At 45.7% G+C, this 21,383-nt stretch overlaps 1 protein-coding gene across 3 annotated transcripts in view; it reads right to left on the bottom strand.

The window, feature by feature from the left end:
- Nucleotides 1–21,383, bottom strand: part of CBLC (Cbl proto-oncogene C) — a 699,319-nt gene that overhangs the window by 399,239 nt on the left and 278,697 nt on the right. For all 3 annotated transcript variants that reach the window (XM_069640996.1, XM_069640995.1, XM_069640994.1), the window contains exon 3: nucleotides 19,265–19,421. In XM_069640996.1, the coding sequence (XP_069497097.1) occupies nucleotides 19,265–19,421 (157 nt within the window). The remainder of the gene's footprint in view (nucleotides 1–19,264; nucleotides 19,422–21,383) is intronic.

The following is a 21,383-nucleotide window of genomic DNA, read 5'->3' as shown; positions in this document are numbered from 1 at the left end:
CCCTGTGAAGGGGTTGCCCCCTACTACAGTTGTTCCACCTAGTTTCCTTATGGGAGTCTGCAGTGTAGAATATGTGTGTCTTGTGGCTATGGCATTCTAATGTACATGTGCCTGCTGGGTTGTCTGCCGTGGCTGTGTGTACTCCTGTGTCTGCGGTATGTAACCCATGGGCTGTTGTGACTGTCCCAGTGACTGCTGTGCTGTTGCCATTTGCGGCACATATGTCTGAGTGTGATCTTGGGCAGTGTAGTCAGGCTGTTCAGTCAGGTATGTCCCCCATTCTGCTGATTTCCACCTCCATTTCTACACTGTCTTGCTATCTGACCTGCTCTTCCTCACGTCCAGCAATGTGGTGGACCCCCCATAGATCTTGGCTGTCCCCCGCTAAACCTATCTCCACTCTGCTGTGTTGGATATCTGAACCCTCTTCCCCGGGGCAACCCTCTTCCCTGCGGCTAATGACTTGTATCTCCTCTTCCTGCAAAACCTCCCGCTGCCATCTGTGGTCGGTTCTGTGTGCTTTGAGTAACTGCTCCCTCTCCACTCATCAACATAGACCCTTCCATTGTATATGTTGACAGCTTATTCTGTATTAATTGTGCATCTTCTTGTTTCCTTTCCTCACATTTCCTTGCATTAACCAGCAGTAATGCACTATAGTCAACTGAATTTCTGACCATGGTTTCGCTTCCATCCCCACTAACTTCTTAAATTACTTCTGCACCTGCTCTGGTAGTCTTTGGCTCAATATATGATAAAAAAAATCCCAACGTTTTATCCCATGGTTCCCTCTTCTCAAGACGCCAACACTCTTGTATCTCCTCTATATACTTAAGTGGGTCTTTGTCCTTGCGCATTTGGCATGTCATAATTGCGCTTAGGTCAGAGGTGTCTGGGTACTGTACTCTCAGAGCCTACCATACGGCCACTATGCAGTTGTTAAACAGCACGCCATTGTGCGCTGTATTCTATGCAGTCATTTTGGGGTACCCTGCCCGTTTCCACACATCGTCAGCTACCTCCCCAAGGATGGCTGAAAGTAAGCTCTTCATCGCCCACTCCTAGTGTCATCCCTGCCGTCAGTCTTTCTAACTCATATCAATTTCCCTGCTCCTGTTGTCAGCGAGGGCAACTTGCACCTCAAATTATCTTTATCCATCTGTTGCCACGGTATATATTTTGGTAGTCCGCTACCCTTTTCGGGCAACGGGAACTGTGTAATACATCTTTGGTGGTAGTGAATGCTCTCGTCATACTTGCTCTGTTCCATCCTGGTAAGGCTCTCAGCTTCTGTGTACGAGTAGTAACTTTGTCTGGGCTATATGATCTTTCGTTGGGATGCTGAAGGTGTCCGTCGTGTCCTAGTTTGCTCTACCCGATGTTTTCCTCTCCACCCCATAATGTCTCTCGCTCTGGCCTTACTTCTCTGAGAGAGCGGCATGGCCTCCTCCCTTCATCATCATCACTTTCCACTATGTCCTCATCCAACCCCATGGTTCCCCCACTATCATTGCTGTCCTATTCGCCCTCATCTTCAAAATGAAGTCTCCTTAACAGGTGTTTCCCCTGTTATTCTGTCCAGTGAGTTACTCTCCCCCCTCAATGGAGACCCCGCTATACTCTTACTTGGTTTTGGGGCATGGGCGCAATCCATCCTGCTCCTATACCTTATCCCTATTCTTCTCTCTATCTCCTCTTCCTCATCATTTCACTGTGCTGGTCCTGTCATAATGTCTGCAACCTCCTTGAGGCGTCTGCTTATCTTCCATTCCCGTCCCTGTCTCCTGTCCCCTTCTTCTCTATGCCAATGTTCTTTAACAAGCCTCTTGATCTCTAACTTTCTTTTCTCTCTCTTCATGTGTATTTGCCTTTCCTTTACTTCTTCCGCCTTTCTCCTCGCTTATTCCTCTATCTCTTTCTGTCTTTTCCTCTCTCTTTCCTCCCTTTCCTTCTCTTCAGCTTTCTCGTTTTCCCTTCTCAGTCACTCTTGTTCCCCTCTTTCTTCTCTCTACTTCCTCCATTATCGCTGCACATTCCCTGTCTTCTTCTTCCTTCTTCCGTCTTTGAGCTTCCTCTTCTGCGCTCGTATGTTCACCTGTATTTCTCATGTCTAGTTTGAGCAATATCTGTCCCACTATCCACCCCATTCTATGGCATCATTACCTTGCTATCCCCATTGTTTTCTGAAGCCCCTTTATCATTCTTAATCAATTTTGCTTGCAGGCCACTGCGCTCTTTGTGTTCATCGCCTCTAGAGTAAATTCTCTTGCTTCACACCACTAAGCGTTTCCTCGCTGCTATACGCGGGTGGTGCATAAATGGGATTGGTATACCCTCCTGCTGCTTTTAGCTCCTCCAACGGGTAAAATCCCTAACTTTCTGTTTAGGAGTCTGTGGTTTGAGGAGGAGCCGTGGATGCTTCACCCCCTGCATCATGCTGGCTTAGAATCCACTCCTTCTTGGATGGGTCCTCTTCTTTGTCCTCAAACATTTTCCAGACCTCCAATATAGATAATCGCTTACTCCATTTTGTATTCCTTTATAGGCGGCATGTAAATACATGGTCATGTATTGCAGCACATATTTTGAAAGACTACCCATTTCGCCATTTTGCCCTCTGTATCACAAGTCCATTCCGTGCTATACTTGCATATTTTGTCTTGATACCATGGAAGTGACTTGCACAAATGATTAAGAAATGTGCCCACCGTGGTGGCATGTCACTTTCTGACTGCCGACCCTTGCTTGACCTCAAGTCGAAATTTTGACCCATTTTAACACTTTATCAATTTGTACATTTCACAATTACGATAGATTTTCAATCGGCTTTCCCAAAACCATAATATGTCTCAGCAGAAAACTTTCTAACAGCCTTGAGTACAGGTATACCTGTTCTGGTCTTTTCCTTTTCTTTTTTTCATCCGTAACCTTAGGCTAAACGTACAGAAACAGGTATTCTTCACAACAACACAACACAACCAACATACAAACAACCACCATACAACAACTTCCCCTTCCAAATGTTTGCGATATGGCGGAGTCTATACTTACACTCTGTGGGTCTGCTGAAGCCCTCGGCCACCGACTTCCCCCTAATCTGCCTCTCTTCTGTCCAGTCTGCTTGGTGTCCCACGGGGAGCGTGCAGGAATTTCCCCATGGCGGCTCCTGACGACATCCCAGTATCCACACATGGTTTTTGGTCCGGTCCTCATGGTTCGCAACGCAGGTCTTCGGGCACGCAACAGGACAAGGTGGCTTTATCATCGAGAAGTCTTAGCAACCATCCTCTGCTACCACCTGTAATAGTGGCACGGGTCCATCAACAGCCTCCCCATCTACATACAAGAGAAACTGGGCACTGGAAATCCCATGCACCAAGAGCAAACGAGCCAGCCATAGGACAAAGGTTACTGTCTTTACTACAAGTTGTTGAAATGACAGGGATTGCAGCATGAACAAAGTAATATTCTCCACACCCTCTCAGTGTCTAGGCAGTTGTCAGCTGGTTTTGTTAGTACGTGACATCACAAAATGTGGTTATATCACAAAAATCTAACAGGGAAAGGGATTGGCTAGTGAGGTGAACTACGTATGTTTCCTATAAGGGATTAGGATATTCATTGGGTACACCATATCTGGTGGCTCTTCCTGAGAGCACCACCAAAAGCATCAAATACAAAGTTACAGCTTAGTGAAAGGTGGTTGGCCAATGTAACATAGTGTGAGCTTATGGTGGACGGTGAACAGGGATTGCAGAGAAAGGGTCTTCTCAGCCTTGGAACCTTTGACAGGTACGAGGCCAAGTGCAACCACTTAAGGTAGTGGGAACGACCCGAAATGTGCTGCATGTTCCCAATAAGTTACCTTCTCCGATCTCCTAGGCCGTGATGCAGAACATTCATCTTTAAACCTGTGTTACATACTGTCTTCAGTTCGATGGGAACAGCTCTCTCTATATGGCTTGAATTAATAGGCACTGTCTGGCAGGTTCAGGTCACATGTGTAGGGACCATGAAATTGAATTGTCTTGCCTGTAATTATGATAATTTTCAGCTTGGGTTCCCTTCAGGTGCCCTATCCTTCCTGCTCATCTGGAAACTTTCCTTCTCTCTGTGTTCTTGGTTGTCTGTAGATTGTAGCCGCGCTGGAAGCCTGTCCTGCCAGCTTCAACTGGATCAGCCTGTCAGCCTTCTCTTTGTCTCAAGTTCTTCAAGCTTCTCCCATTCACTCCAATATATATGTGGCATCCATTTGTATTTGCATGTCTGTACTGGTTAGTTGCGTTAAGCATCAGCAAGCCGTTCATATCTATTCTTATGCGTCTTGCGGTTTTCTGCTCAGCAAAAGGTATATGTGCATCAGTCCTCTAGCTCTGTTTGTCATAAGAATATCCTTCATGTCTACCAACAATAAACTACCTACAACTACACCGCGCAAAGGACTGAAACTCCACTATATGTCTAAGCTGTACGGAGCATATCAGACGTGCCTCCGCCACCAATCATTGCCATTCAGCCTCCCCTTCATTTGTTTGCAATTGATTGTTGTCATTGATACATTGTCATGCGCCGCGCATCATATGTTATAATCTATGCATAAATTGGATAATCCAATGCATTTCCAGGCATGAGCCATGATACGCTCTGCCGTCAGATGGCACTAATCGTTCATGTGGCTGGATCCTCCCCACCGTAAAATCAAAGTCCTTCTTTACTGTTGTTGAGATAATCTTTATGCCTCCTTGGGGCCAACTCTTCTCAGTACTATGGTAAGGCAACCAGTTCTTACTGTGCAGGTTTCATTGGCTTGTCCTTCATCTGGGTTATATTAATTTGTGAATGAAAGATGGAAGAGACATTACCATAACAGACAGTAGTGTTATCAGTAATTTCTGATAAGGACTTGGTGCCAAGGAAAAAGGTGTTAGGGAGTTCCTTCACGGAACGGGAGTCCTTATCCCAATGAGGGGAGTCTCTCTCTGTGAAGTCCTGCTTTCCAACACCCCTAGGGGGACTATTGGGAAGCAGCCTCACCTCCCAAGCCTCACAGGAAAGGGCTAACCCTAGGGAGAAGTGACTAGATCCTGTGAATCGTCACAGTTCCCTCTATGGTCTGTTTGCTAAGTGAATTTGCACATCTGTGGACTTTGTGGGTGGTTTCGTGGATGGGTCTGCAAATCTTGCAGGGCTTTCACAAATTAGGTTTGTGGACTCCGAATCCCCCTGAGCATTTTCCATGGATATAGATGGGGCTTTGGTGGAAATGTGACCATCCCCTGCTGCAAGATGCAACTGCAGATGGAGGCAGTCCAGGGATCCTACCCATTCCATCGCCAGGCCTATCCACTGGCTTAAGGAGACACCCGGGCCCCTCCAGTCACTTCCATAGTGGTCACTAGAGTCAAGCAGGGGCTTTGTCATATGAACATTTTGTGCTTTATTTCCATTTTCATGTGATTCTTACATACTCCAACTTTATTGCAATTGTGCCCGTTTTTTAACCATTCAACATGCCTGGCATTCCACAATGCCGTTACAGGTGCTTCTGATAGGAAGATGGTGCTACCTTTGAAACATAATAAACAGATGCTAATTAAGTAATGGTGGTGTTCTTCCCTAAGGTAACTTTAGGAGCTTATGAGTGCTGTACCGACGCTACAGTGAGGATGGTGGCAATGATTTAAGTAACCTGGTGCCCATGCAGAGCACATATTTTGTATATGCCTAGAGTGGGCATTGATGCAATCCACACTTAGAAGATTGAGACCATACCCATAACGGCTTGTGGCTTGGAATATGGGGGTTATTGATATGCTCTGCAATAGACTGAAAAGTGGTAATCCTCAGAAGTGGGTGGCGATTACTGCTTAATCCTACAACTTTATTGTTTCCACTACTGCATGTACTCCCTGAACACTGCCCTCCTAATGAAATTGGTGGAAGGTCTCCAATTATACTTAACACGACGACACCCTTTATTGTATTATATTAACATGTGCACAGTTATGGGCATATCTAAATTTAAATCAGCCAGTTTAACAGATTGTTTTGATTTTGCACTTACCCTGGTGTTTATGTCTCTATTTATTTAGTTATGCTTACATGGGTGGTGCATATGGGGACTTAAGACCCCCATTTCTTAAATGTTATTTACCATTGTAGATGGAGGCACAATCTTTTAAGTAGTTATAACATTGTATTTGTCAACTTGTTCCCTTTTCCAACCAGGTACCATATTTTAAGCTACACCGACACTGAACCCGGGTTATATCAGGTCCTTCATTGCATTGAGGGCGATTTAGAGACTTCGCTGCTAGTCATATACCAGGGGGAATTGGGGGATACACCCATCTGGCATCTGCCTCACCAAACCCCAAGACTCCAACCACAAAATCCCCCTACCTGGCACCCTACTTTCGCAACCCCACCACATGAAACCCGGCAGCCTGACTCCACACCCACTGCAACACCATAACATAAGACTCCCTTACCCCGCATCCTGCTTCCCCACCCACTCAAACTCCACCATACCAGGCTTTTACCTGATGCTTTGTCTCCCCATTCCAAAGAAACATTTCCACTTGAGCAGCCCACCTGCCCTGACCTGGATTCAAATATCAGAGGGGAAATGCATGGGGAATCAGACAAACTAACTTCATGCAAACGCATGAAGGGGTGTGTCACGGTAGTATGGTTCTGGAGGGGGTGGAGGAACTACAAAAAAAAGAAGAGTTGTTTTAAGGGGCAGACAGTGATGGAGAAACAAGCCTGACCATTGCTTCATTCAAATACGTGAATTCACAGTATCACTCTTGGGCATGGTGGATGAAGAGATTGTGACTGGAAATGAAAGGGGTCAGGGTATCCTTCGGCAGAGGAAATGGGGCAGGTACAGGCACAGGGCAAATATCAGCATTGGTGTGAGGACCAGGCAGCGATAGTGAAGCCCGATTACACGGGCATTGTTAAGATCATGGAGTGGGAGAGAGTGTGGTGGGGGCGATGCCGAGACCACATTCGCTCACCTGAATAGTTTCAGCCAGTGGTACTTCATCGGCAATCGACAAGCACAATTCAGCAGATAATGATCAGAACTGATGCAAAAAGTGCATCAGCCTCTCTCAGCAGTTGACTGAAGGTTGTTGAGTAAACGCTCTGACCTGCCCCAGCAAATCATGTGTTATGTAAAGAGCAAGGGGTGGGACAGGAAGTCAAGCAGAGACTCTATTAAAACCTGAGTCAAGCTGTGCTGGTAGTTTTTGCCCAGCCAGCCCAAGCCTCGCCTATGGTTCTACATCTGAGACTTTGCTGCTGGCACTGGAGGACTCTTGGGCACTAGAAATAGCTTTGAGGGAGAGAACCAGACATTCTGCATTTGGAGCGTTTCAAAGGGATGTCTACAATGTTTCTGATTAGACATTTGTATAATTCCATTAGCTTTTCCCACCCTGGCACATCAACACTGCCCTCTACTCAGGCGGATCCTTCACGCCTGCTCTGGTGTCGATTGCACTACTTTGTAGTAACCACCATACACTTAGGCCTGTTTTTCATAAGGACAACCTTTCTTTTCTACTATATTAGAACATAGGTAGATTCCTTCTTGGTTCCATGCAGACAGATAGGCCACAGTTAACAGAGAACCAGTGTTCATTTATGCAAAAACGAAATAGGCCTCTCTCTTTACACGCTGTCCTTTTGTATGAGGAAAATGCGTCTCTTTATTCCTGATAACCGCAATCTGTCACTTGAATTTATTTGTTAAATATCAGGCATCATTCTTCCTTTTTATTTTTCAAATGGCCAATGTTTAAATGTATCTTTTCTTTCCATGTGCACTATTGTAGTTTTGAATCTGTCCAAGTGTACATTTTCCCTTTTGACACGTCATCATCTGTAATGCCACATGTTTTTTTTAATACATTGGACAATGTTAGTAATGTTACAGTTCTGAGTCGCACTCTTCTTCATCTGAGTGCCTGTACGTTCTGAGTCGCACTCTTCTTCAGCTGAGTGCCTGTACATTTTAACAAAGTGGGGGAGGCCCATTCTCGCTTATTCACTAGGCCTCATGATGGAAAAGAAGTGCTTTGGACTGGCCTGCATATTCCAATGGGTGTTACACAAGCCAGCTTTGCTCTCACAATAGGGGCCTAGCATGGCCTCTCCATCTCTGTCGCTCTGGAGCTGTCTTTTTACCCCACAGAAGATAAGGAGTGTGGCTGATGGATGCTCGCATGACTCTACCCAAGATTCTGATCGTTCCAGGAATTCATTGCATGTGTGCAGTAAAAGACACAAGATTACTTGGACCGCCTTGGTGGATGATGGTCCCCAATCTCCCCAGCATTTTCAGGGAATGCACCAGGGACTGGCTGGCATGGGAACTCTGGGCATAGGTTTTGGAAATGGAATAATGTGATGCAAAGTCTCAGACAATTCTGTTCCAGACTGTCAGGGATATAGCTAGTATGAGACACAACTCGGCCACTTTCTAAACTCTGTTATTGTCAGGATATTGCATTGAACAGGGCGGTAAGAATGTAGACACCGCATCAAAATATAATAGCCTATTTTCAGGACAAGATGTGCTAAAATGTGTAGGAATCAGAACTGACATGTATAATTCATTGTTTAGAGCCTAACTAACTGTTGTAATTAGAGTAGATGATTGGCTTGGGAGGATAGCTCAGGGGCAGTGTGTTTGTCTTGGGAGCAATACAGCGCGGAGCAACACAGGTTTGATCCCCGGATCCATGCTTAGAAAACTTTCGGTATTAAGCGCGTTATAAATAACCCATTACATTACATGCACAGATTGAGGCCCTGGCAGAAAAGATGCACTGTGTTTCTACTTATTTTGTAAGCCACGTAGAGCTGACCACATAGACATGCATAAAAAGTAAAGTGCAAGACCAGTTGCAGTTTGTGTGCAAGTCCCTGAAACGTACTGCATGCAACACTACTAAATGTTTCTAGATATGAAATATGCAATACCTTTCTTTCATGTATGGTTATATGGTCACATTACAAGCATTGGCATCCAAAGGATGCAGCTGCCAAAATGGAGCTAAGCCAATGCAAACCCCATATAGTTCAGCTCCAGAACTGTGGTGCGCTATAAAAATGGTGGCAGCTGCAAAATCCAAGTCAAAAATAGACAGAAAAGAACTGGAAGTGGGATTGGTCTTACCATACCAGCGTTTGCCTCCAGATCCATGAGATAGGAAACAACCTTCACAAGTCTGGTATGCGACGTCACTTGCTTGCTCAATGAAAACTCTGACTGCAAGGCAAACCTACAGACAATAGGCTACAACTTCATCATTGTGAGGAATTTCAAAATGTGGTAGAACTGCTCACCTAACCCCTCGCCACTACGCATAATGTGTCTGACTCCATAGCCCTAACAATGTGGCCTTCTGCTGCATCCCACATAGTGGGCCGCATCTTGGATGCTATTGTGTGACGTAAGGGGTTCTGCCACTGTGAATAGTTGTGTCAATCCTTTACCATGGTCATCCTATCACATTCGCTCAGCCAGACTGGCAACAATTCCAGGAACCACCAGCAACAGACAACAGAGCTTATTCAAGTTTGAGCCATAAAACCTTTGACTACAACCCTCTTCATGGAGACCTTTGATGCTGCAGCCATCTCCACGTACAACCATGAGGTTATTCAATCAAATCCATAAAACGAAATCACCAGAACCGTTGACCTACTTCCCCACACAATCTGCAAAAGGAAAAGGTATTTTTTTTAAAGAAAAAGTAAATAGCCTAAAAAAGCATATGGTAGAGAACCTGATCCTGGAAGATCAATTTGCATGCTTCAGGCATGACAATGCTACCCTGCCTCAATACATCTAAAAAAAGAAGGACTGCTTTCCTAAATGTACTTTTCATGCATCCAACATGCTGACGGAAGAGTTTAAAATCTGTAATTAACTGTTCTTCCACTCTAAAGATCCTTGGCCACACTGGCCTCAAGCCTTGGCTGACAATCCTCCTCCTTTTTGCAAGAAACAGTGAGGCTGATTCAATCCAATATTGCCAGCCAATATCGTTTCTGAGACCCTGTCCCCCTCACTAAATCTATTCAACATCTATAGCAAGATTTATCCACTGGAGATCAACAAACCTGTCCAGACACCAGCTCTCCCAATTCTGGTGCTTTTGTAGGCCACTGAAGAAAACCTGGCTATCACCCCCATTCCGCTTCTGAAGAAACCATCCAATAACATTACCAATACAGCTAACTACCACCAGATTAGCAAGACACTGTTCCTTGGGAAAATTGTGTAGAAAGTAGCCATCCAACAGACTCTAATTGTGAACTGAAAAAGCACTACTTCCCGACCATCAGTCAGGCTTTAAGCATTCGAGAGAAACTGAGGGTATCAGGTAATATTATCCCCATATATATGGTCACCGTTAATAATATCGCCGGGAAAAGGTTGTGGCGATATTATTTGGGTGACCATATAATAAGAAAAAAATAAAAGTTTGGGGGATGCGGGGGTGTCCCCCGCATGTTCCATGCAATAATGTCGCCACAAAAAACTGCCATTTTTCGCCGATTTTTTTGCATGGCGAGATTTTTGTGGCGACATTATTACATGGAACCAAACTGAGGCAGCCTTGCTTCATATGAGGGATGAACTTCTTGAACCACAACACTCCTACTTGCCTCATCCAACTTAATCTGTTGACAGGTTTCGACAGCATCCATCTTAATCATCTCAGGGGTGCATCTGTAGCCTGGTCTTTGATTGATAACCACATGTTTTCAAGGGAGTTGCAAGCAAGGTCAGACCCCTTCCTCTCCGAGTCAACTCTCCCAGAGTGCAGAATTCCACAAGGCTCAGTACTCTCAACCTGCCTCTCCCATGCTCATCTCTATCCCCTGGGATACTTCATAGCTCCCTTCTCTGCCTAAATTCAAACTAAACCTAATACAACATGGGCTGCCTTCAAACTGGACAATGCTTATCCAACAATGATTAAATGATTCACAACATACTCTGCCTAAAGACGACTAAGACAAATCATTTATGTTGGATCTCCCATGCAGGGCCAGCTTAGGCACTTTTGGGGCCTGGAGCAAAGACACCTTTGGAGCTCCCTTCCATTGAACCAAAGAAATTAAGGGATACAGAATATCTGGTTGTGCCCCCCTCATCAGGATCACAATACATGACATGTTACCTCACAGTGATTAAAATAGCTAACAGTACTCCATTTCAGACCCCTTACCCTCTCTATTCTTGCTGTAATAAGAACGATAAATAAGTAGCATTTCAAGGCCAACATCAGCAGTCCACGACAAGGCAACTTGCTTTCTTGCTTAGGTACAGGACAATCTTCATCATTAGCAGCCACGAGGAAGTAACAGCAGTCATAGTATACATTCAGAAAACAGATCTTATGTAAAAGGTCCACAGAATCTAGACCAGACAGATGACTCAGATTAGCTCCCTCACAGAATGCAAAAATGCTCAAGCATGGATACAGGAGACCAATTGGAAGCAAGGAGAAAGATACACGTACCATTGCATAGATAGTGGATGAAGATTAGAAGCTACCAAGAAGGTGTGTGTATCCAGACAGAACGAGATTAGAAGAGGGACATGGATTTCAAGAAGAGTTGCCATTAGAGAGCAATGAAACAAGTGGCTGTGGGTGCAATACATCAATGCTCACTATTATTATAAAGGAAGCAACACTATAGCCAGGGACCCCCGAGTGCAGCCGGTTTGAAGATCATCGCCTGAGAACAAAATCACTCCGAAGGGCGACAATTGAGAATGGTTTAGGGATTTTGCAATGTGGACATATTAGGCAATGTAAGATTAAATGAGATGCACAGGATTACACATTGGTTAAAAGGTGAAGCTGGGATTTGCACCCACTCTGCAATTGCTGAACTTTACCACTTGCTTTTCTAGTGTGTACCATGAACTAAAATAATCCCATTTTATAGATCTGACTTGGAAAGTAGACAAATCACATAACCTGACATGGCAATTTTAAAAACAAAATTTTATCGAAGCATACTATGCAAAATGGGAATGATTTTAGCTTCATTGCCTCCATCATCAGGGGAAGTATGTAAGTACCAAAATACTAATTGATGCGATCCTAAAAGATTACATGTGGGTTTCTCCTTTGTATTTTAAAGCTTTAAATTGGCTCAAAACACAGACTTGTGAGATTGTTATTCATAACAATGCACAAACACATTTCAATTGTACAAAAAAGCAAACCGTTTTTTGTGCTAAATGAGCAGACCTTCAAATATGCTTTCCAGAGGCCTGAAATATCTGATCCGCTTGCTTCTGTCTAGGAACTCTTCCACTGAAATGGCCTACATAAAATGTCAGATCAGGTAACAAATGGGCTAAACAATACCCCCAGCATGTGAGAAGCCAACCTTTTCAAGGACGACAGTGCAGTAATGTCAGTGAAATAGTAGGATTTGTCCAGGATCGCTGTATCGTCTGCTGGCAAAGCTAGGAAAGAAGCATGCACGCTTTGGTTCCACAGTCTTGAATTTGCATACCTAATCACCTCTCAGACTAACACTTTATAGACTTCATTGGGGGCTGCTGCCTAGGTTTTACAAGTCATCTGAAGAAACCAATTTCTCGACCTTCACCATACTTACGCTATGTTCGTTTTTTATAGCAACCACTATCTGGTATAGGTGCAATGCGGATACAAAACAAAGTACACATGCATGCACATTTATCAACTTGTAACATAGGAAAGGCTGAGTTGGCCTTGCTGGAATTTAGTATTATAATCTTGCAAATGAACACAGATCTCTGCAATTAGTGCTGAAAACACTGAGCTATCTTCTGAACCAGCGCATCACTCACATTTACCAGTATGCATTTCAGCGTTAGCTAGTGCACATGATCAATATAATTCCCATAGAAAGGTGAGAATGCTACAGGAGTTATAGTGAACGCACAAACTATGCGTAGGACAGTGAACACAGAAAGAATTACAAGGTGAATTGATGAGAGCAGAATTTATTTGTCAACAGACAGGGAATACTTTCAGAGCCTCAGCAGTATGCCATAACATATCCTGACGTGCTATTTAAGTTTTGTAAACAATGGTAACTGACTTCTTTATATTAGGCAACCTTGTGGCCCCCCCTCCAAGAAGGGGGTTGCCCGGGGCAAGTGCCCCTTTTAACCTTCCATAAAGACGTCTTTGCTCCCATGTGCCCTTCCTTTCACATGGCACAACACTATTCTGCCCTCCACCCGCTATGTAGACAACAAACCTGGGTATTATGTTTGTTGGTTTGCTCTCCTATGTCCCTCGGATCCAAGACATCACCCAGGAAATCACACCCCAGAATGCTAAACCGCATTTTGCCTTTCCTTAATGTGTCACGTGAGGTGGGGGTGATCAGACCCTTACTGCTCTCTTGCAGTGATTACTCTAGCAGTCTTTACCTGGTGCCACTGCTACCCCAGAGGCGTGCATCGTCATTTACGAGTCAGGGAGAATAAGGCAGCCAGGCGGATCCTGCACCTGAAACCCAGTGGGCCACGTCACACCAGCTCTCAAATCCCTGCATTGGCTCGCAATAGACAGGCACATCACCTTCACAATCTTATGCGCCATTCACGAAGCCTACAGCAGTGTTTGGCCTGGCTGCATCCAACAGAATGGCACCAAGTACTGCCCTCCCACGGTCTCAAGATCAGCACGAGTCTTTGCACTTGAGATTCAGGAGGAAGGCATTTGGGGGCGACTGCTGAACATTTCGGGGGCTTCCTTACAGAAGAATCTCTCCAGTGCTCTGAGATATAACTGAACTGTCACTTATGGTGTACGAAAATGCTAAATGCGGTACTTTTCAAGCTCTCCTGAACAAGTGATAGGCCCACTGCCCACTGCTGGACAGAGCTGGGAATAATGTTTAACCTTCACGAAATCTGTGGTCCTTCTAGTGGGCTGCACCTCTTGAAAGAGATTTGCCACTACACTATTTGAACTCCTGTGCTACTGTTCTTAGCTTGGTGCCCTTCTCGCTACCCCACTCCATGTAACTGTTCTGGAATATTCTTAGACTATGAAGAGTCAGACACCTCGTTCCTTCAAATGCCCTCTCCCTTTATTAGGGATGCTGTGAAGAGACTCTGCTTGCAGTTTAGCTGTCGATATAAACAGTAAATAAAAAAATAAATACGTAACAAAATAAAGAAACAACTAAGGGCAATTGTGTGTTATTCTTCCTAAAAATGCTAGACACGATTGACAAAGTTACAACGTGACATAGCACTACCTGGAACATTATAGCAGCCCTCTCTGCAACTAAAAAAATGCCTTTGCTATCAATAGTCGATTGAAAAAGCAGCTTGAGTTGAACATTATTACATGAAGTCCTATCTAGATCACAGACATTAAGGCGGTGTCAATAAGCGGCCATCAGATCTAAATTATTGACAGCAAAAGGATGAGAGCCAACGCCTCATAACAGGTGACGGGAGGCCGGAGCACAGTGTCACCTCACCTGGGGTGACAGAAAAAGCTCTCACCCTGCCCTGCGTGCCCAAGTATTCGGCTCTTTCCACCTCCCCCACTCTCAAGCAGTTCCTGCTCTCCATGTTCTCCTTGTTCATCAGTTCCTGTAGTCAACTCTAAACTCCATCTTTACTGCCTGGTGTCCTCCCCATATAGGCCTCTCCCTTCCCTTCAGCAGGTCCTGCTCTTACTGTTTTGCCCATGTTGACTTGCCCAGTTCTCTTCCTGCAGGAGGTCCTGTTCTATTACAGACTCCACTGCATGCTTTTCGCACATGCGCGCTTCGCTTCCATTCCATTCCGCGAGTAGCTCCAGCCCCCTTCCTTATCTGGCCCGCTCTCTTCTTGGCCCTTCCTACCTTCTGCGGGTTCTCTTGCGGGAGCATCTACGTAGTACCCTGGCGATGATGCAGCGGATAGCACGGGTGCTTGCATTAGGACGCAGTTACAGTCCTCTGTGCCGCCAACAGACGCCGCCCATGAGTCTCCGTCGTCTTTATGTACCCTGCGCAAAGATGCTCTTCGACCCCTCACACCCGAGTGGGTGCACGCGTGCGCACTCGCAATCTTTACACAACATCCTTCCCTAAGCAAACACCTCAAATGGAATATTCTCAATAGAACTAACGGTACATGGCATATCCAGTGCCTTAAGTGGCACTACAAATCGAGCCGGGGCTCATCGAGGGGGCGTGGCCTAACAGCGGGGGTCTCGATGGCCCGTTAGGCCACGCCCCCTTGACGAGCCCCGGCTCAATGGGCTACTGGCACCCCTGCCAGGCAGCCTTTGTAGAGATTAGCACCCTCTCACCTATGGGTGAGAGGGTGCTGATCTCTGCATTTATTTTGTATAGGCTTGCCTGGCAGGGGACAGGGCCTGCCTATTCAGCCTTAATGGTGGTGCTGCCCCTCGCCAGCTGGGGAGGGGCAGCGTCACCATTAAGGCTGAAAGGGTGAGGCCACTGGAAGCAGAGGCCTTTTTCCTAAATACTGAAGCTCCCGCGAATCCGCAGGAGCTTCAGTATTTAGAAAGCAAGGCCTCTGCTTCCAGCGGCCTCATGTTTCTCCATAATGGTGGTGCCGGACGACGGGAATCTCTTGATTAAATGGATGCCTCGCAGGTGCGGCGCCACCATTATGGCTGAAAGGCATTTTTTTCTGTAGCCTGAAGCTCTCGCACACGAGCGAGAGCTTCAGGCTGTAGAAAAAAATGCCTTTTCGTGTAGTGGCCGGGGCTGTCAGGGGAGATTACTGGGCCCCAGCAGGGCCCCGCCTCAAAACGAAATTTCAGAGCCTGCCGGGGCTCAGCCCCGGCAGGCCCCGGCCCACTTAAAGCCCTGGGCATATCACAATGTTTATCTGAATGCGTCCTGCACCACTGGACCACTTGGCCGAGCCCCTTTCTTCGGGTGCCTTTTCAGGATAAGCTCTCTGCATCTCTGTCCCTGGATCATGTTCACTGGTCCCGGCGTGCGCCGGTCTCCATTCTCCTCTTCCCCAGCGTCTGGATACAGTGGAGTTCCCTCCTCTTCTTGTGGGGGCTCCTCACCCAGTCTCTTGCAAAAACTCGAATTTCTTGTTACATTCGTTCGTGCATCATGGACTTGGTCATGGGGCCTTTCATTGACATCACTGTGCCCGTCTCATTTCGAATGGCATACCCGGATTGTGAGTGGGGAGAACCTTTTTTGTTCCCACTGGGTAGTCTATAGCACAGTGTGAGTTACTAGTTAATTGTTTTCTTTGATATTCGCTTTGAGTAGATTGTTCCCCACCACTACCCCATCAAGCACCTTGAAGGATGTAAGGGCAGCACTAGACAGATATTGCCAGGGCCACTCATCTCGATGAAGGGGGCATATTACAGTAGCATGTACCCAGCCACTTCTCTGACCTGCTTTTGCAGAGAGAAATGCAGAAAGCCTTGGTTGGTATTTAGGTTCCATGTGTTAATATCCCCGCAGAAATATCGCCATACAAGAATATTGCCACATTTTTGTGGCGATATTAAGCCATGGAAACTGTGGGGGACACCCCTGTATCCCCCGGTCCCAAAAACCCCATAAATTATCCCCACTAATAATATCGCCTATGGCCTTGCCCCACGGCCATATATATGGCGATAATATTGGTTGGGATAATATTACCTGATACTGGTATTTACAGAAATCCTTCTACATCCCTACTGGCTTTCGGCTTTCCTGGGGTGTTTTGCATATACAAGAAAGGTTCACACTCCCCAGATAATCTTGAAAATCTTTCCCCTAAAAAAGGGGAGCGTTGCCAGAACGGAACTACCCTGATGCCATGTGCAGCAAATATCTCCTCTGGTGGAGGAATAATGCCAGCTGCCGGAGAGACATATCCAAACGACTCATCCAGTAGATAGGATAGGACAGCGATAAAATCTACACTAACCCTCTGCTATTGCACATAGTGTGAGGAGAGGAGAAGGGTGTAGTGAGAGGTGAAGAGAGTGACACAGTGGCAAGCAAGTAGAGGGGGGAGGGAGAAAGGTCAGAGATGGAGAAAGAGAGATGGAGTAAGAAGACCAGAGGGAGTAAGGCGAGGAAACAATGGAAGAAAGGAAGGAAGTAGTAAGATCAGGGAGAGGAGTGAAAGGGAGCGACTGAGGCTGAGACTGACCCAGATCATCTGAGGTTGGCACTTTTCCCATGAAGACCCACTGGGGATGCTCTAGAAAATCCCCAGAGGGAGCCAGATAGATACGGCTGTAGCTTCTAGGCACTCACCACCAGCTAGCCATAGATAGTGTTACCAACAGTGGTAGAAGTGCATGAAAAGAAGTAGTGGAACTAAGTTCCCTGCTGTCCTTCCCCCGCTCCCCACAAGCCTCATCACCACGCCCCCTCCCACGCGCAATCCAAACCCCCAAACAAACACAACTACTATATTAAGGGAATGGTCAGTGCAGTGCACTGAAGGGCAAGTTTCAACTTCTTCCTACAAGTTTATTTTAAAACTAAATAATTTCGGAACAGTTTCTTTTTTAAATAAAAGTATGGGTACAGTAAAACTATTTTTTTTAAAGTAGAGGAGCACCGCTCCCGCCACTATGACCACTGGTTACCAATCGCTAGTGGGGAAACCAGGGCCTTAGGGAGGCAAAGCCCGGCATATTCTCCCACCCCCTTCTCCAGGAAGGTGCGTTACATTAAACATCTGCTTTGCATAACAATGAACAACCTGAACATTGTAACACTGAATAATCTGCACATTTTCTGGAATTTAAGAATGAAAACCATTGTACACTCTCTGAGACCCCACTAATTATTAAGGCAGTCTTGATACATTCCGCTCCCTGAAGTAGGTGCTAGTACGTTTGTAACCGAGTGACTCTGAAGTCTGCGCACTCTGACATAGCAGCTGGGATATCCGTGATATGTTCAAGAAAAGAACATTCACAAATGACCTAATTTTTTTGCCTGAAAAACGAAAATTAATTTTTGCTTTTTTAACTTGTTGTTTTTATAATGCGAGTCTACGCGCACCCCTCTAATCCCTACCCCAACTTATACCCTTACCCCACCCCCACCTATTATTTACCATACATATGCAAACTACCTACTATTTTTAGTCAAAGTAGGTAATTTTTCATTCGGTTTTTTGTATTAGGTCATTTGTGCGGATTCGCAGCAGTGCGCGTCCCACACCGGATGCATGCCTGGCCTCTCGTCAGGTCTTTTCCGTGGTGTGGAGGGGAATGCCCCACAATAGTCACAATTGCTAGTTGCTGGAAAGCATAGTCTTTGCTCACGGGCTGCAGAGAAGTCTTCACACGTGGTTGTGGAGTTCCCCTGTACCCTGAGGGTTTGTAGCTCTTGCGCCATATGGCGGGTGGGACAATGGCAGTTCCTTAGATAGACTGTGGTCCAGGATGGAGATAAAGGCCAGTCTTCCTCAGGATGTGTCCCTATAGGTTTGTCACAGAACATTCTTGCCCCATATCAATCAGTTTGCACGTCCGTGGGTAGAGCTCCAATACAGCACGTTATGCATCCAAAGACTCTTTCTAATTCCGTTGCACCGCTAGCAGCTGAAAGGGTCATGGTCCGCATTCACGAGCAAACTAACATATGACATGGGGGTCGAGGTGACATGATTGTTGGAGCAGGGCATGGCAGCCTGAAGTTACAGATGGGACAAAGTAGACACATCAGGGCCATCATCTTCATCACTGTCCACACCCCCCCCAAGACGTCACACTGCAGCTAAGGCAAAGACCAAGAGTTCATGCATCAACACACTGCAGTGACCGCATGAGTACCCTTCCTCTAGTGCCAGGTACACATTGTGGGGGGAAAGGACTTGCTCCAAGTCAGCCACTGGTCACTGTATGACATGCCCAGATAATGGAATGAAAGAATGCACCAATATAATACTAGGCCATGACCTGCCAGCGGCAGGCCGAGCTCAGACCACTACAGTTGTGGTGGGGACCTCCCACTTAGTATTCTGGTGATGGGGGAGCACTGGCTAGCAGATGCACATGGTGCTATGTGCTTGGAACTGACGCCACCTTTGCAGCATCACCGACATCCATTGATCTTTTGTGATGTTGCATTTGGCATCACCTTCCGCCATCTGGTGCACGTGCTCTCCCATGTGATATACATACAGCAGTTTCCAATAACCTGCCCTGACCTATCTTGGCTGTTCCTCTGGTGTTCTTTTTTTATTTCAATCATTTCTCACCTGAAAAAGACGTGTGAAGATGTCAAATTCGAAGATGGAGATGTGATCGTTACAGGTCAGGTCAATGGTCGACTTCAAGGCCACGGCCATGGCACCATTTTCAACCTTGTGAACCACGTCCAGTTTCTCCTTGAATTCGACCCAGTAAACAATGCTCCTGTGAAGCAGAGAACAAACCCAAGGTCACAAACACAAAGGATCTCCCATCGGCTCACAAAAAAGAAGGACTGTGACAAAGAAGCAAATATGATCAGAACAGAGATTTCTGGTCTCTAGCTTGGCTAGACGCCGAGTGTGGACTGAAGGGCTCAGAAACAAGTATCAACCACAATTCCCTGAGCAGAATCCATGAGTGCACATGTCAAAATAGAGTGATTGTATGTGAGTGAATATAAAGTTATATTTTAATAAGAATTAGGACCCAATTTATTTGGTGAGTTTGCACCTATGTGATAAACTATAAAAAGAGCACACACAAATTCCTTATGAAGAGTCCTGACTGAAAGTTCGGCCTTGATACCAAAAAGCGAGCAAGGAAAATCTTTGTTTTGATTTTAGTTTGAGGGTGAATTAGGCTGTCTCCAAGATAATACTATGGGGAACCTTATTAGGGCATACCCACAACTATCTGCGGTTTACCAGCAAAGTCCAAGGGGGTAATTATGAGTTGGGCAGTAAGGGATTACTGGCACCGGTAAGGAGACCCGTGCCGGTAATCCCCTACTGCCCAATTCCGAGGTCCCTTAGCGGGAACCGTAAGGGACATGTGGTTGGACCGCACATCCTTTACGGGTCCCAGGCGCTAATAACGGGCTTGCCATTCGCGAGCCCGTTATTAGCGCCCTCCCCATTCCCATTGAGCCCTGTAGGGAATGGTTTGTTCAATGGGAGCTTACCGGTCCCTCCAAGGTCGGAATGGACTGGTAAATCCCCATTGAACGAGACCGGTGCCAGATCCGTATTGGAGGCAGCCATGGCGCAAATAGCGCCATGGCTGCCTCCAATCTCGGAATGAGGTCCAAGTCTCAGACCACATATCTGCCAGAACTCCCTCCCAGCCCCTTATCAGGTTCCACAACCATTGCCAATTGCAGTAGTTTCCCACAGGCATTGAGTCCATAACCTGCTTGTTTCAATCAATCGTGGAAGAGTTTAATGTGTTAGTGGGCTACGGGGGACAGGCACATGTATTGGCTTTTCCGGATGCTTTGCCCTTCCTTCCCTGCTCCAACAGCACACATGTGCATGTTGCTGAAGGCAATCACATTGAACGTGCTGCTCTTGGTCAGCTGCATTAACATCTGCAAATTGTTTGGATTACACTTTTGAAAACAGAATCACTGTTATTCCAATGACGAAGTCCACAATCTTGATGTACTGCTCATAGCATCCCTTAACCTAAAAGTATTTAATCAGAGACAGAGTTCACACCAAGGATGTCTATAGCCAATTCTGAGGGCATCTGGCCCAAGACTCTGCTTTATGGTCATTGTCCATAGGTGACAATGGTAGAAGTTAGGAGCTGAATCAATCTCCTCACTCTTAAATGATTTCATTTATTTGTTGGTGTTCTACAGGGAAAAGGGTTTGTAAGAACCACATGTAGTCAGGCACCCATGTCAAGTTACACATGTGTCTCCATCACAATGACACATTTGTCATAACTCACCAAAACAAAAAAAACCACGCTAGGCATCATGTTTGAGAATGTGAAACATCCAACAGGCCATCTTGTACGTCTGGAAACAAGACTAACATCCTTTACATCACAAGCCAGCATTTTAATGCATAAATATGGCAAATTTTCAGTACTACCTGCATGGCATTTTTGGACTGCAAAAACAGTTCCAGCGTTACTTTATGGCCTAGAAACTTTTCAAGACATCCCATCTTTGCAGTTGGTAAAATGGGAGGCAATATATTGGCGTCGTATTTTGCATCTTCCAAATTGCACCCCAGTGGCCTGGTTAAGGTATGAGCTTGGTTTGATCTCATTACAGGCTCTTTTTAATTGGCACAAATGCGCCTTCTTTAGGAAATGCTTGATATCTACCACTTCGCAAATCCTCCTAAAATATATTTCATCATATATTTTTTCAAGTAAACATCCATGCATCAA

Source organism: Ambystoma mexicanum, chromosome 1q (assembly GCF_040938575.1).
Source record: "Ambystoma mexicanum isolate Mex_15411 chromosome 1q, UKY_AmexF1_1, whole genome shotgun sequence".
NCBI lineage: Eukaryota > Metazoa > Chordata > Amphibia > Caudata > Ambystomatidae > Ambystoma > Ambystoma mexicanum.
This window is presented reverse-complemented; position numbering and strand designations above follow the sequence as displayed.